The sequence below is a fragment of the Megascapheus bottae genome, chromosome 31 (genome assembly GCF_031878675.1).
Source record: "Megascapheus bottae isolate mThoBot1 chromosome 31, mThoBot2.hap1, whole genome shotgun sequence".
Taxonomy (NCBI): Eukaryota; Metazoa; Chordata; class Mammalia; order Rodentia; family Geomyidae; genus Megascapheus; species Megascapheus bottae.
Genome location: NC_143539.1, coordinates 5945604 through 5958919, shown reverse-complemented (window position 1 = coordinate 5958919; position 13316 = coordinate 5945604). Strand labels below are relative to the sequence as shown.

General features: G+C 52.6%; 1 protein-coding gene across 1 annotated transcript; it reads left to right on the top strand.

Annotated features, from left to right (window-relative positions):
• The first annotated feature begins 1029 nt into the window (after positions 1 to 1029).
• Prx (periaxin) lies at positions 1030 to 12729 on the top strand. Its single transcript, XM_090322251.1, has 4 exons — positions 1030 to 1139; positions 4164 to 4320; positions 7809 to 8005; positions 8870 to 12729. Exons 1-4 carry the CDS (start codon positions 1113 to 1115, stop codon positions 12542 to 12544), a joined length of 4056 nt encoding a protein of 1351 aa, XP_090178377.1. The 5' UTR covers positions 1030 to 1112; the 3' UTR covers positions 12545 to 12729.
• Positions 12730 to 13316: the final 587 nt, after the last annotated feature.

Sequence of the window (13316 nt, the reverse complement as noted above, 5' to 3'; positions counted from 1 at the left end):
TGATTGATAATAGCATGCAATCGATTCTTCTAGAGTCCCGGACCCAGGAGGCGAAACGTGCTGGAAGTGACCCTCAGGTGAGCTCTGACTGATGCCTCGTGCCCCTTCCTGCCTCCTGCCATGGCTTGGATGGAGCCTCAAGTCCCCTTCTCTCCCTGGCAGGCAGCAAGACCCCAACGGAAGGGTGTAAGCCCTGCAAACAGCTGTCCTGCAGCTCCAGCTGGGCTCCTGGTAGGAGAGAGAACCTGTACCCAGGCAGAGGTGAGAGGATACTGTTTGTGAGGCTCTTCCTGCCCCCTTTTCTCCCCTCCAAAATTTTAGTGGTAATGGGGTTTGAATTCAGGGCCTGCAGATGTTAAGCAAGTGTTCTACCACTTGAATCCCACCCTAACTGGGTTTTTGTTGTTGTTGTTGTTGTTGTTCCGCTTGCTTTTGCCTGGGCTGCACTGAGATCAAGATTCCCCTACTGCCAGGCGCTGGTGGTTCACACCTGTAATCCTAGCTACTGAGGAGGCTGAGATCTGAGAATCGTGGTTCAAAGACAGCCCAGGCACTAAAGTCCGTGAGACTCTTCTCTCCAATTAACCACCAGCACACCGGAAGTAGGGCTGTGGCTCAAGGGGTAGGGTGGTAGCCTTGAGCTGAAGAGCTCAGGGACAACGCTCAGGCCCAGAGTTCAAGTCCCACAACCACCACCAACAAAAGTTACACAGGAAAGTCTGTGAGACTCTTATCTCTAACAAACCACTAGAAAACTGGAAGCGGTGCTTGTGTCGCAAAGTGGTAGAGTGGCCAGCATTGAGCAAAAGAGTTCAGGGACAAGGCTCAGGACCTGAGTTCAAGCCCCATAGGGGAAAAAAAATTCTCCTACCTCCACCTCCCAACTAGCTGGGATTACAGAAGGGCCCTGCCACACTTGGCCATTCTCTTCTGACACCTACCCAGACCTCCCCAAGACCTGACCACCACCCTCAGCCCTTCCCGATCTTGAACCTTCATACCTGCCCTGGCAGGCCCAGCGGCAGCTGCTCCATGCAGAACTGAAGTTGGTTCTACAGCAGAAGGAGGAGAGGAAGCAAGAACTTGGGCCTGAGGAGACTTCCAGCGGCACCATGGAGGTCAGGAGTCGGAGTGCAGAGGTGAGTAGCCATTGGCCCCTCGAGGGGTACAGAACATGGTCACGCTTCTCTCCATCTACAATATGGCAAGAGATTTAGCTGTGAGGACAAAAAAAGAGATAGCATATAGAAAAACGCTTACTGCAGTGTGTGATCCAGACTTTAACCCACTGCAGCTAATCAGAAAGGACTCATATTAATAATGAGCTAAAGAAACACAGTAGAACCGGCCACTGGTGGCCCATATCTGTAATGCTGGCTACTCACAAAGCTGAGATGTGTGGATTGAAGTTCAAAGCCTGTCAAGGCAGAAAAGTCTAGGAGACTCTTGTCTCTAATAAATCAGCAAAAAGCCAGCAGTGGAGCTGTGGCTTAAATGGTAGAAGGCTAAGTTTGAGCAGAAAAACCTGAAAGCTCAAGGCCCTGAGTTCAAACCCCAGTACTAGCACAAGCCATGCCTGCATTCCACCTACTTGAGAGGTAGAAAGGAGAAGACTACAAATTCAAAGCAGCTCAGGAAAAGCTATACAGATCCCATCCAAAGAAAGGCAAAATTAAAGCAAAAGGACTGGGCATTTTTTTTTTGTCAGTTGTGGGACTTGAACTCTGGGCCTGGGCATTGTCCCTGAGCTCTTCAGCTCAAGGCTACTACCGTACCCCTTGAGCCATCACCACTTCCAACTGGACATTCTTGAGGCTCTTACTTCAATTGCCAGTACCAAGCAAGTATGGGAGAAAAGAAGACAAAGAAACCAGGTAGAAATCCTTCCTCAGAACAAAAATGAATAAGCAGTGCTCACTCTGGCTAGGCAGATGACTTCATCTCTTAAAGCCTCAGTTTCCCCACTGGTGAAATGAGGCAATTCTGAAGACTCACCCTGCCACCATTTGCACAGTCTGGTGCTAAAGCATCCTCAAACTGTGGTGACTACTGCTGTGATGGAGATAAAACATTTTCATTGATTTGTCCTTCTGTGTTCTACACAGAGTAGGTCTACGTTTACAGGATCTTCACTAAGGATGGGGTGCTGAAAAAGGGGTCCCCACTGTCCATAGGAAGGCCTATGGTTTCTGGGGTCACAGACTTACAGTTAAGGCCTGGCTCCTTAGTTTGCTGTATAGTATTAGGCAAGTTACTTCACATCTCTGAGACTTAGTGTTCCTCTTGTGCCATGGCCCAAAGCTGTACAGAGGATGAAATGAGAGTGTGTAAGTAGAATGCTTATCCCAGGGCCTTTGAAGCCAGAAAGAAGTGGCCATAGCCTTGTTGGACCCTAGTCCCTTAGGGCCCCTGGCATGAGGTGTCTGGCCCAGCTCTACTCTTTTCCTCTCCAGTATTAGCCAGTCTCAAAGCCCTGTCCTCTCTGCTTCTTGAGGTCACAGCTTACAAACACTCCAAGTTCCCTGATGCTACTTATCTTTTTTTTTTTTTTCAGTCGTGGGGCTTGAACTCAGGGCCTAGGCACTGTCCTTGGGCTTTCTCGAGGCTAGAACTCTACCACTTGAGCCACAGCTTTTTCTATGTATGTGGTACCAAGGAATGGAACCTGGGTCTTTGTGCATGCTAGGCAAGCACTCTACCACTAGGCCAAACTCCTGGCCCCTACTACTTAACTTTTACAGCAGAGAGATGGGCCAGAGACAGCAAGTCCCCCACAGGGGATTAGATACCTAGACAGAACTTAGGTCCTGTCACTTCCTCTTTGAGGAGACCATATGCACCCCTCTTTTGTGTTCTCCAAAGTGAAAGTGAGCCTGCACCATTTACAGTAAATATCAAGAATGCTAGCATTCATTGCCCATAGGGCACCCCCCTCTTTCACTGGATTCCCTCTCCTGTGGGCGTTATGCAAGAATACAGTCCACAATGGAGCACAGTGTCACAGACATTCAAGCCCCCAGAGGGCAAGTCCTCCACTCCCCCATGCTGCATGGATTAAGAACCTAGCCCTGTCCTAAGAATTCCATCCTTAATCCTAGTAAGAGTGAAAACTATTGCTAACACCTGTATTCCTGGCTATTTAGGAGACTAGGATCTGAGGATCATGGTTCAAGGCCTGCCCAGGCAGGGGAGCCTGGGAGACTCATCACCAGTTAACCAACTAAAGTCAGAAGTGGAGCTATGGCCCAAGTGGCCTTAATCACATAAAACCAAGTAAGAGGGCAAGAGGCTGAGATCAAGCCCTAATGCTGGCACACAAAAATAGCCCCACAGTGCAAATCTACTCTTAAGGGATTCTTTCCCTGCCTCAAACCCTGAATAAACTCATAATCTCCAGCCATACCTCTTTCATTTCTTTAAGAGAACCTTTTGGAATCTTTTTTTTTTTTCCAGTACTGAGGCTTGAACTCAGGGCCTGAGCCCTGTCCTTGGGCTTTCTTCAAGGCTAGAGCTCTGCCACTTGAGCCACAGCATCACTTCTGGCTTTTTCTTTTTTTAAAGGAATTTATTAACATTGATTTTTACATATTTCAAATGACGTCTTTAACACACAAATATTCAAGAAGCATTTCTGGCTTTTTCTATGTATGTGGTATCCAGGAATCGAACCAGGGTCTTCGTGCAGGCTAGGCAAGAACTCTACCACTGGGCCAAACTCCCCGCCCCTTGTCTTTTTCTTTTTTTTTTTGCTACTGGGTATGGAACTCAGCACGTTGCACTTAATGCTTTGTCACTGAGTCCATTCCAACCCTCAGAATCTTATTGGGCATCCTGAGCCTGAGCTCTTAGTCCCGCCCTCCCGGATTGGCCCCGCCCTCATGGCGAAGCCCGCCTCCAAGCACGGCCCCGCCCTCCCCAGCTGGCCCGACTCCCCCCATTGGTCCATCCCGGGCACGGCCCCGCCCCCAACGCCTCCAGGGCACTTGGGCCGGGCTGTTTAACCGTAAGGCGGATCCTAGAAGGCCAAGCCTCCGCGGCGCGCACGTGCATAAAGCGGTCCCGCGTCCGCGGTCCCGCGTCCGACCTGCTTTCCAGCACGATGACAACTTCTGGGCGAGGTTTAGCGCCGGCGCCCCCTAGAAACCTCTCGCTGCCCTCCGCAGGAGCTGAGGCTTGCGGAGTTGGTGGAGATCATCGTGGAGACCGAGGCGCAGACCGGCGTCAGCGGTATCAACGTCGCAGGCGGCGGCAAAGAAGGGATCTTTATCCGAGAGCTGCGCGAGGACTCACCCGCTGCCCGGTCCCTAAGCTTGCAAGAAGGTGGGCGTGGCCGGGAATTGGGCGTGGTCTGCCCGCGTGGGTGGAGACCTGACGGCAGCATGGGCGTGGCCTGCGGGGATGGGGCGGGGCTAAGAGCCTGGAGGGAGTGGTTTTTGTTTTTTGGGTTGTTTTTATTTTTTGGGGGGGGGGGTGTTGAATTCAGGACCTGAACACTGTCCCTGAGCTTCTTTTTTGCTCAAGGCTAGCATTCTGCCATTTGAGCCACAGCACCACTTCTGGCCTTTTCTGTGTAGATGATACTGAAGAATTAAACCCAGGGTTTCATGCATGCTAGGCAAGCACTCTACCACTAAGCCACATTCCCTACCCTCATTTTTTGTTTGGGGATTCTAAAATCTTGGCTAAGGAGGGGGACTGGGGAAGCTCTTGTAATCCTAGTTGTTCAGGAGACTGAGATCTGAGGATCACAGTTCGAAGCCAGCCCGGGTAGAAAAGTCCCCTTGGGACTCTTATCTCCATTCAACCATTCAAAGACTGGAAGTAGAGCTGTGTGGTGTAGCACTAGCCCTGAACAAAATGGAGTTCAGGGGTGAGGCCCAAGTCATCAGTTCAAGCCCCAAGACTGGCAATAGATGATAGAAGCAGATAGATGGATATATAGATGATAGATAGATAGATAGATAGATAGATAGATAGATAGATAGATAGATAGATATGTAGATAGATAGGTATTAAATAGATAAGTAAATAAAATAGGGATAGTCAACCAGGCACTATGGCTCATGTCTGAAATCTAGCTACCTCAAGGGGCTGAGATCTAAGGACCATAATTCAAAACCAGTCTAGGCAGGAAAATCTGTGACTCTTATCTCCAGTTAATTACTCTAGAAGGACTGGAGTATGGCCTAGGGGTAGAGTGCTTGCCTAGCACACATAAAACCCTGGGTTCAATTCCTTAGCACTACATACACAGAAAAAAAGCTCAGGGACAGTGCCCAGGCCCAGAGTTCAAACCCCACAACTGATTTTTAAAAAGAAAAAAGAAAGAAAGCAAAAAACCAGCTAGAAGTGAAGCTATGGCCCAGGTGGTAGAGCACCAAACCTTGAGTGAAAAAGCTAAGAGACAGTGTCCAGGTCTTGAGTTCAAGGCCCAGTACTCACACAGAAAACAAAACAAGCAATAATAAAAATAGGAGCAAGCAGTGCTGATGTCACGGGGTTATTATGTAGAACGAATGAGTCAGTATTGAAAAAAAAACTTGCACAAGGTTAAGTGACAAACAGTAAGCACTGTGTAAGTGCTGGTTAATAGCTGTGCTGCTAGGGCTGGAGAAAAAGGGTGGAGTTAACTTGGAAAGGGCGTGGAGATACAACTTATTTATGCAACAATTATTAAGTGCCTTCCATCTGAGACATTACTGAAGTGCTTCCTAGTGGAGAGAGACATATTTAAGAAAATAAATAAACTAGTAAATTAGATGTATGGTTGTGCCTGGAGCAAAGCTGCATTTTTAAATAGGGTGGACTGAGAAACATGGAAATGCTGAAACAGGGGATAAGCAATCTTAAGAATATTCTCTAGTGGTTGAGCCTCTTGCTTAGCATATTTGAGGCTTTACCTTTGATCATCTGTGAGAAGAAAAAGGTATGGGATAGCATCTAGGCCCTGAGTTCAAGTCCCCTTTCCCCCCAAAAAGAGTGCAGGTCTTTTATTCCTAGGGTCTGTGAGTGAAGAGGGAGTAGGAGGTTGAACTTGTTGAACTGGGGCATCAACAGTAGACTGACTGTAGGGACAGTGGTGGGAGCAAAGACAAACAATATGAGTAATAGATGAGGCTGTTTAGTGCCCAAATGGTGTTGGAGATGACAAGAAGTATGTCAATTTGGGATCCATTTTCAAGCAGGAGCCTAGATATTTTAGACTTGCTGTAGGGTATGATGAAGAGAGAGGAATCACAGGGATTATTATTTTTTTTTTTTGCCAGTCCTAGGCTTGAGCTTGGGTTTTCTCAAGCCTAGAACTCTACCACTTGAGCCTCAGCACTGCTTCCAGCTTTCTTTTTTTCTTTGTATGTGGTACTGAGGAATCAAATCCAGGTCTTCATGCATGCTAGACAAGCACTCTACCACTAGGTCAAACACCCAGCCCCAGGTCCAGGGATTTTTAACTGAGAATGGAGTTGCCCTTTCTGCAAATGGGGTACCCTGGAGCTGGTGCTTGCTTGGGAAAAGACTAGAAACAATAGTATGTTTGGAAGGTGATGGGGATTGTGTGGAAGAGACATTGGCAGAGGAGAGAATTGTTGGAGAATGGGCAGGCAATGGAGGATTGGTATGAGGTAGTCATCCCTATGATCAGGAGAAAATCACCATTAAAGAAGACAGGTCTGTGGGCCGGGAATTTGGCTTAGAGTGTTTACCTAGCATTCACGAAGACATATACTCATTACCTGACTTATGTAACTGAAACTCCCCTGCACATCATATTTATAGGAAAATAATAATAATAATAATAATGATAATATAAGAGTGGATGACTGTAATCTTAGCTACTCAGGAGGATGAGATCTGAGGATCACAGCTGGAAGCCAGCCCAGGCAGAAAAGTCCCTGTGAGACTCTTATTTCCAACTAACCACTCAAAAAACAGAAGTGGGCCAGAAATGTGGCCTACTGGTAGAGTGTTTATCTAACATACATGAAGCCCTGGGTTTGATTCCTTGGTACTACAGAAAAAGCCGGAAGTGGTGCAATGGCACAAGTCGTAGAACCTTGAGCAAAAAATCCTCAGGGACAGTGCCCATGCCCTAAGTTCAAGCCCCAGGAGTGGCAAAAACAAACAAAAAACAACAACCCAGAAGTGGTGCTGTGGGTCAAAGTGGTAGAGTGCTAGTCTTGAGCAAAAGAGCTCAGGGATAGCACCCAAGTCCTGAGTTCAAGTCTCACGGCCACCAAAAAAACAAAGAAGGGAGGAGATGGAGGTCCAATGAGGGCCAGGTGTTCATATCTATAATCTTAGCTATTCAGAAGGCTGAGATCTGAGGATCACAGTTCAAAACCAACCTGGCAGGAAAGTCTGTGAGACTCTTTATCTCCAGTGAACCACCAAAAAAAAAAAAAAAAAAAAAAACCAGAAGCGGAGCTGTGACTGAAATGGTAGCTTAGGACATAAAAGCTCAGGGACAGTGCCTTGGCCCTGAATTCAAGTTCCAAGACTGACACAAAAGTAAAAGAAAAAAAAAAAAAAGACAGGTCAGTGAAAGGCATGGAATATAAAGAAGTTACCATGTGATTCTTTTCCCAGTAAAGGACAGCAGGTGAAATTGTAACTCTGGAGGAGGGGAGTGAAAAGGCGACCCTGAGCATAAGATTTTTTCTGAGCAGGGGGCGGGGCTAAGCCGTTGGGGCGGGGCTCCGCTGGACCAAAAGGTAGGGCAGGTCTTTACTGACTTCGCTTTAATTGGGTGGGCGGGGCGGTGGGCGGGGCCCGACGAGACCACGCCCTGTTCTCCTCCCCCTCCCCTGCAGGGGACCAGCTGCTGAGCGCCCGCGTGTTCTTTGAGAACTTCAAGTACGAGGATGCACTACGTTTGCTACAATGTGCCGAGCCTTACAAGGTCTCCTTCTGCCTGAAGCGTACCGTGCCCACCGGGGACCTAGCGCTGCGGCCCGGGACCGTGGCTGGCTACGAGATCAAAGGCCCGCGGGCCAAGGTGGCCAAGCTGGTACGCGTGCTTAGCCCGGCCCCAGCCCAGGTCCCGGCCTGCCCCAGCGATCCGGTCTCTACTCCGTGAGCCCCGTTCCCCGCCATCGTGGACCAGCCTTGCCCCCTGTCTGTCATCACTAATCCAACGCTAATCCAGCCTCTGTCTTTTGCTGTCCCTCCTCCCCTGGGAGGGTTCCCATCTATCCCAAACCATGGGCCCCCCCTCCCAGCCTTATTATCAGATTCAGGCTCCCTAGGGGTGGGAGGAAAAAGAAGGCCCGATTCTATTCCTGAGTGTCGCTCAGTTTCCGCTGGATAAGTGTCTTTCCTTCCTCTGGCCTCCAATTCCCCATCTCTTCAATAATGGTGTGGGGAAGTTTCCGGAGCAGGGTCTTAGAAATGTTAGGTTCCAGCCCATACCTGTCATCCTAGCTACTCAGGAGGCTGAGATCTGAGGATCACAATTCAAAGCCAGCCTGGGCACTAAAGTCCATGAGAATCTTATCTCCAGTGAACCACCAGAAAACTGGAAGTGGCGCTGTGGCTAAAGGGGCAAGATGGTGGCCTTGAGCTGAAGAGCTTGGGGACAGCGCCGGAGCCCAGAGTTCAAGCCCCATGACAGACCAAACAACAATAACAACCAACAACCAAAAAGAAATCTTGGGTCCCAGTTCCTACGCTTTTGTAGATTCCCTATGAGATTCTAAATGCAGCCTGTGCCTTCCTGGGGAGAATGGCAGGCCGGAAGTGGGGACAGTGTTTTGGAGGCGAGACCACCCCATCACATCCCAAGTCTGGTCCAATCAGTGACATTGGGGTTCTTTCTGTCCACTCCCAGCCTCCCACTGTCCCACCGCCTCCCGCTTCTCTCCTCTCTCCCCAGAATATCCAGAGTCTGTCCCCTGTGAAGAAGAAGAAGATGTTGGTGGTGCCTGGGGCTCTGGGGGCCCCTGCCGACCTGGCCCCTGTTGACGTGGAGTTTTCCCTCCCCAAGTTCTCCCGTCTGCGCCGGGGCCTCAAAGCTGAGATCTCCAAGGGTCCTGTCCCCGCTGCCCCTGTGCGCAGGCGTCTCCAGCTGCCTCGGCTGAGGGTTCGAGAAGTGGCTGGAGAGGCCCAGGCAGCTCGGATGGCTGCTGCCGCTCCCCCCCGCAGGAAGGCCAAGGTAGAGGCTGCCGAGGTGGCAACAGGAGCAAGGTTCTTGGGCCCTCAGGTAGAGCTGGTGGGGCCTCTGCTGCCAGGTGCTGAGGTGGCAGTCCCTCAGGTCTCAGCCCCCAAAGGGGCCCCCTCCACGGAGGCAGGCAGCGGTTTCACCCTCCACCTACCAACCCTTGGCCTAGGAGCCCCCGCTGCACCTGCTGTGGAGGCCCCAACGGTGGGTATCCAGGTCCCCCAAGTGGAACTACCCCCCTTGCCCTCACTACCCACTCTGCCCACCCTTCCCTGCCTGGAAACCCGGGAAGGGGCCATGACACTGACAGTCCCCACCCTGGATGTAGAAACACCTTCTGTAGGGGTGGATCTGGCCTTGCCAGGCTCAGAGGTGGAGCCTCGGGTGGGAGAAGTGCCTGATGTGGCCCTCAAGATGCCTCGCCTCAGTTTTCCCCGCTTTGGGGTTCGAGGGAAGGAAGCCCCTGAGGCCAAGGCAGTCAAGGGCAGCCCTGAGACCAAAGTGAAAGGTCCCAGACTTCGAATGCCCACCTTTGGGCTTTCTCTCCTGGAGCCCCGACCCTCTGCCCCAGAGGCTGTTTCAGAGAGTAAGCTAAAGCTGCCCACCATCAAGATGCCCTCATTTGGCATTGGAGTGGCAGGGCCTGAAATCAAGGTATCCAAAGGGCCAGAAGTGAAGCTGCCTAAGGTCCCTGAGGTCAAGCTCCCCAAAGTGCCAGAGCCAGCCCTTCCAGACATACGAGTCCCTGAGGTGCAGCTCCCTAAAGTCCCGGAGATGAAACTCCCAGAGGTGGCAGTGCCAGAGGTTCGACTCCCTGATGTGCAGCTTCCCAAAGTCCCTGAGATGAAACTTCCCAAGCTGCCAGAGGTGGCAGTGCCAGAGGTTCGACTCCCGGAAGTCCAGCTTCCCAAAGTCCCCGAGATGAAACTTCCCAAGATGCCAGAGGTGGCAGTGCCAGAGGTTGGACTCCCTGATGTGCAGCTTCCCAAAGTCCCCGAGATGAAACTCCCGAAGATGCCGGAGGTGGCAGTGCCAGAGGTTCGACTCCCGGAAGTCCAGCTTCCCAAAGTCCCCGAGATGAAACTACCTGAAGTGAAGCTGCCCAAGGTGCCCGACATGGCAGTGCCCGACGTCCGACTTCCGGAAGTCCAGCTCCCCAAAGTGTCAGAGCTAAAGCTGCCCAAAGTGCCCGAGATGGCAGTTCCCGACCTTCACCTGCCAGAGGTGCAACTCCCCAAAGTGCCTGAGATGAAAATCCCAGCCATGAAACTCCCGGAAGTGAAGCTCCCCGAGATCAAACTCCCCAAAGTGCCTGAGATGGCCGTACCTGACCTGCGCCTCCCAGAAGTCCAGCTCCCCAAAATGCCAGAGATACAACTTCCAGAATTACAAGTGTCGAAAGTCCCAGAGGTGTATCTCCCCCAGGCCCCGGAGCTGAAGGTGTGCAAGACGCCAGATGTGCAGCTCAAGACGCCAGATGTGCAGCTCAAAGCTGCTGGGACAGAGCAGGCAGAGAAGTCAGAATTTGGCTTCAGGATGCCAAAGATAACCATGCCCGCGTTAGCCAGGCCAGGGTCTCTGGCACAGGGCAAGGTGGGTCCTGAGGACTCAGGGAAGCTAGTGACCCTTCCCTGTTTGCAGCCAGAAGGGGGAGCTGAGGCTCGCGCGGGTATCCCCTCTCTCACTCTGCCCTCTGTAGAGCTGGACCTGCCAGGGGCACTTGGCCTCGAGGCACAGAGCCAAGCCACTGAAGCAAGCAGGGCGGAACGGCCAGAGGGTCCTACAGTGGCAGCAGGTGTGGGCTTCCGCGTGCCGTCCGTTGAGATTGTGACTCCACAGCTCCCCACTCTGGAAGTTGAGGAAGAGCAACTGGAAATGATGGAGATGAAGGCCAAGTCTTCCAAGTTCTCCCTGCCTAAGTTTGGACTCTCGGGATCAAAGACAGCCAAGGCAGAGGCTGAGGGTGCCGGGCGAGCCAAGCTAAAAGGGTCCAAGTTTGCCATTTCACTCCCCAAAGCTCGGGTGGGGACTGAGGCTGAGGCGAAAGGGGCTGGGGATGCAGGCCTGTTGCCCGCCCTCGATCTGTCCATCCCACAGCTCAGCCTTGGTGCCCACCTGCCCTCAGCCAAGGTGGAGGTCACTGGGGCAGATGTCAAGCTCAAGGGGCCTCGATTTGCACTGCCCAAATTTGGGATCAAAAGCCGGGATACTGAGGCAGGAGAAGTGGGGCTAGGGGTGGCTGAGTTAGAGGGCAAGGGCTGGGGTCGAGATGGGAAAGTAAAGATGCCCAAGTTCAAAATGCCATCTTTTGGGCTGGCCCGAGGGAAGGAAGCAGAAGTCCAGAGTGGTCATGTCAGCCCTGGGGAAAAGCCAGACTCTATAGCTGGAGCACTTAAGATCCCGGAAGTAGAGTTGGTGACACTGGTGACCCAGGAGGAAGGTGGGGCTGAGGGGGCCGTGGCTGTGAGTACAGCAAGGCAGGTGTCCACAGCCAAGCAGGCCGTCACAGAGGGCCAGGATGGGATCCTCAAGACACCCCCACTGCTCATCTCTGTGCCCCAGGTGGAGCTGGCCAGTTTTGGGGAGGTGGCAAGTACAGGACAGAAGGCTAAACCTGGAAGCCCGGTGGCAGGAGGTGAGCTCTTAGTGGGTGAGGGTGTCTTCAAGATGCCCACGGTTCCCCAGCTTGAGCTTGATGTGGGGCTGGGCCGCGAGACCCAGGCAGGCCAGGCCGCCACAGGGGAGGGTGGGCTGAGGCTGAAGCTGCCCACCCTGGGGGGAGAGGGCAGCGAGGAGCAGCCCCCAGGGGCCCAGCGGACCTTCCACCTCTCACTGCCGGAGGTGGAGCTCTCCCCACCCGCCGTGGGCAGCCACGCCGAGTACCAGGTGGCTGACGGTGGAGGGGATGCTGGACACAAGCTTAAGGTGCGGCTGCCACGGTTTGGCCTGGTGAGGGCCAAGGATGCCGGGGAAGAGGGAGAGAAAGCCAAGAGCCCCAAACTCAGGCTGCCCCGAGTGGGCTTCGGTCAGAGTGAGTGGGTACCAGGAGAAGGGTCTCCCAATTCTGAAGAGGAGGAGGAGGAGGAGCGCCGCGGGGAAGGAGGTTTGGGGCGCCGAGGCCGGGTCAGAGTCCGCCTGCCCCGCGTGGGTCTGGCTACCCCTTCCAAGACCTCTAAGGCTCACGAGGGTGAGGCAGCCTCCAAGTCCCCTGCTGGGGAAAAGTCACCCAAATTCCGCTTCCCTAGAGTGTCACTGAGCCCCAAGGCACGGGGTGGGAGTGGGGACCAGGAAGAGGGGGGGTTCAGGGTCCGGCTGCCCAGTGTGGGGTTCTCAGAGACGGGGCCTCCAGGTCCTAGCAGGGTGGAAGGGGCTCAGGCAGCTGCGGTCTGAAGCCTTAGGTGGATGGAGCCCTCCCTCCTGTCTTCCCACCCTCCTTTCCTGTCCCTGCCCACACCCCCGTTTTGTGTGTGAGATACTAGCACTAACCCCCAAAAGGCCCACAGCCAGATGCCAAGGCCTCTGCCCTGCTCACTGGCAGGAGTATTTGTGTCATCCCACACCATGTGAATAAAACAATCCCCATCTCACCGTGCATGCAGTCTTCTGTGTGGGTCTGGGTGTGTGTGGGGGGGGAGCTGCAGAGAAAGGAGGCTTAAAAAGGAGGTTCACAGCTTCCGGGGAGGAGAAACAGGCTACCCCTGGTCTGAAAAGCAGCAGTGTGGCACTGGGTAGGCTCTGGTGGCATCGTGGTGGCCCATCCTAGCTCTTTAGGGGTTTTGTATATGTGTGGAGGGCTGTTATTAGGACTTGAACTCAGGGCCTGGGCACTCTCCCTTTGGTTTCTCCTCAAGTCTGGCACTCTATCATTTGAACCACGTTTCCACTTCTGGCTTTTTGGTGGTTCAAGGAGAAAAGAGTGTCACAGAAGCCAGGCAGGCACTGATGTCTCCCACCTGTTATTCATCCTAGCTGCTCAGAAGGCTGAAATCTGAGATCAAGGCTTAAAGCCAGTTTGGGCAGGAAGTTTCATGAGACTCTTATCTCCAGGTAACTACCAGGAAACTGGAAGTAGGGCCGGTGGCTTACAATGAAAGAGTGCTATCCATGGGCAAAAGAACTCAAGAACAGCACCCAGGCCCTGAGTTCAAGCCCCTTGACCAAC

Excerpts from the sequence above, each read along its gene's own strand:
- Prx (XM_090322251.1), top strand. The coding sequence starts at position 1,113 with ATGGAGGTCAGGAGTCGGAGTGCAGAG. Across the intron at positions 4,321-7,808 it reads GTCCCTAAGCTTGCAAGAAG|GGGACCAGCTGCTGAGCGCC; the intron begins GTGGGCGTGGCC and ends CCTCCCCTGCAG. Across the intron at positions 8,006-8,869 it reads GGGCCAAGGTGGCCAAGCTG|AATATCCAGAGTCTGTCCCC; the intron begins GTACGCGTGCTT and ends CTCTCTCCCCAG.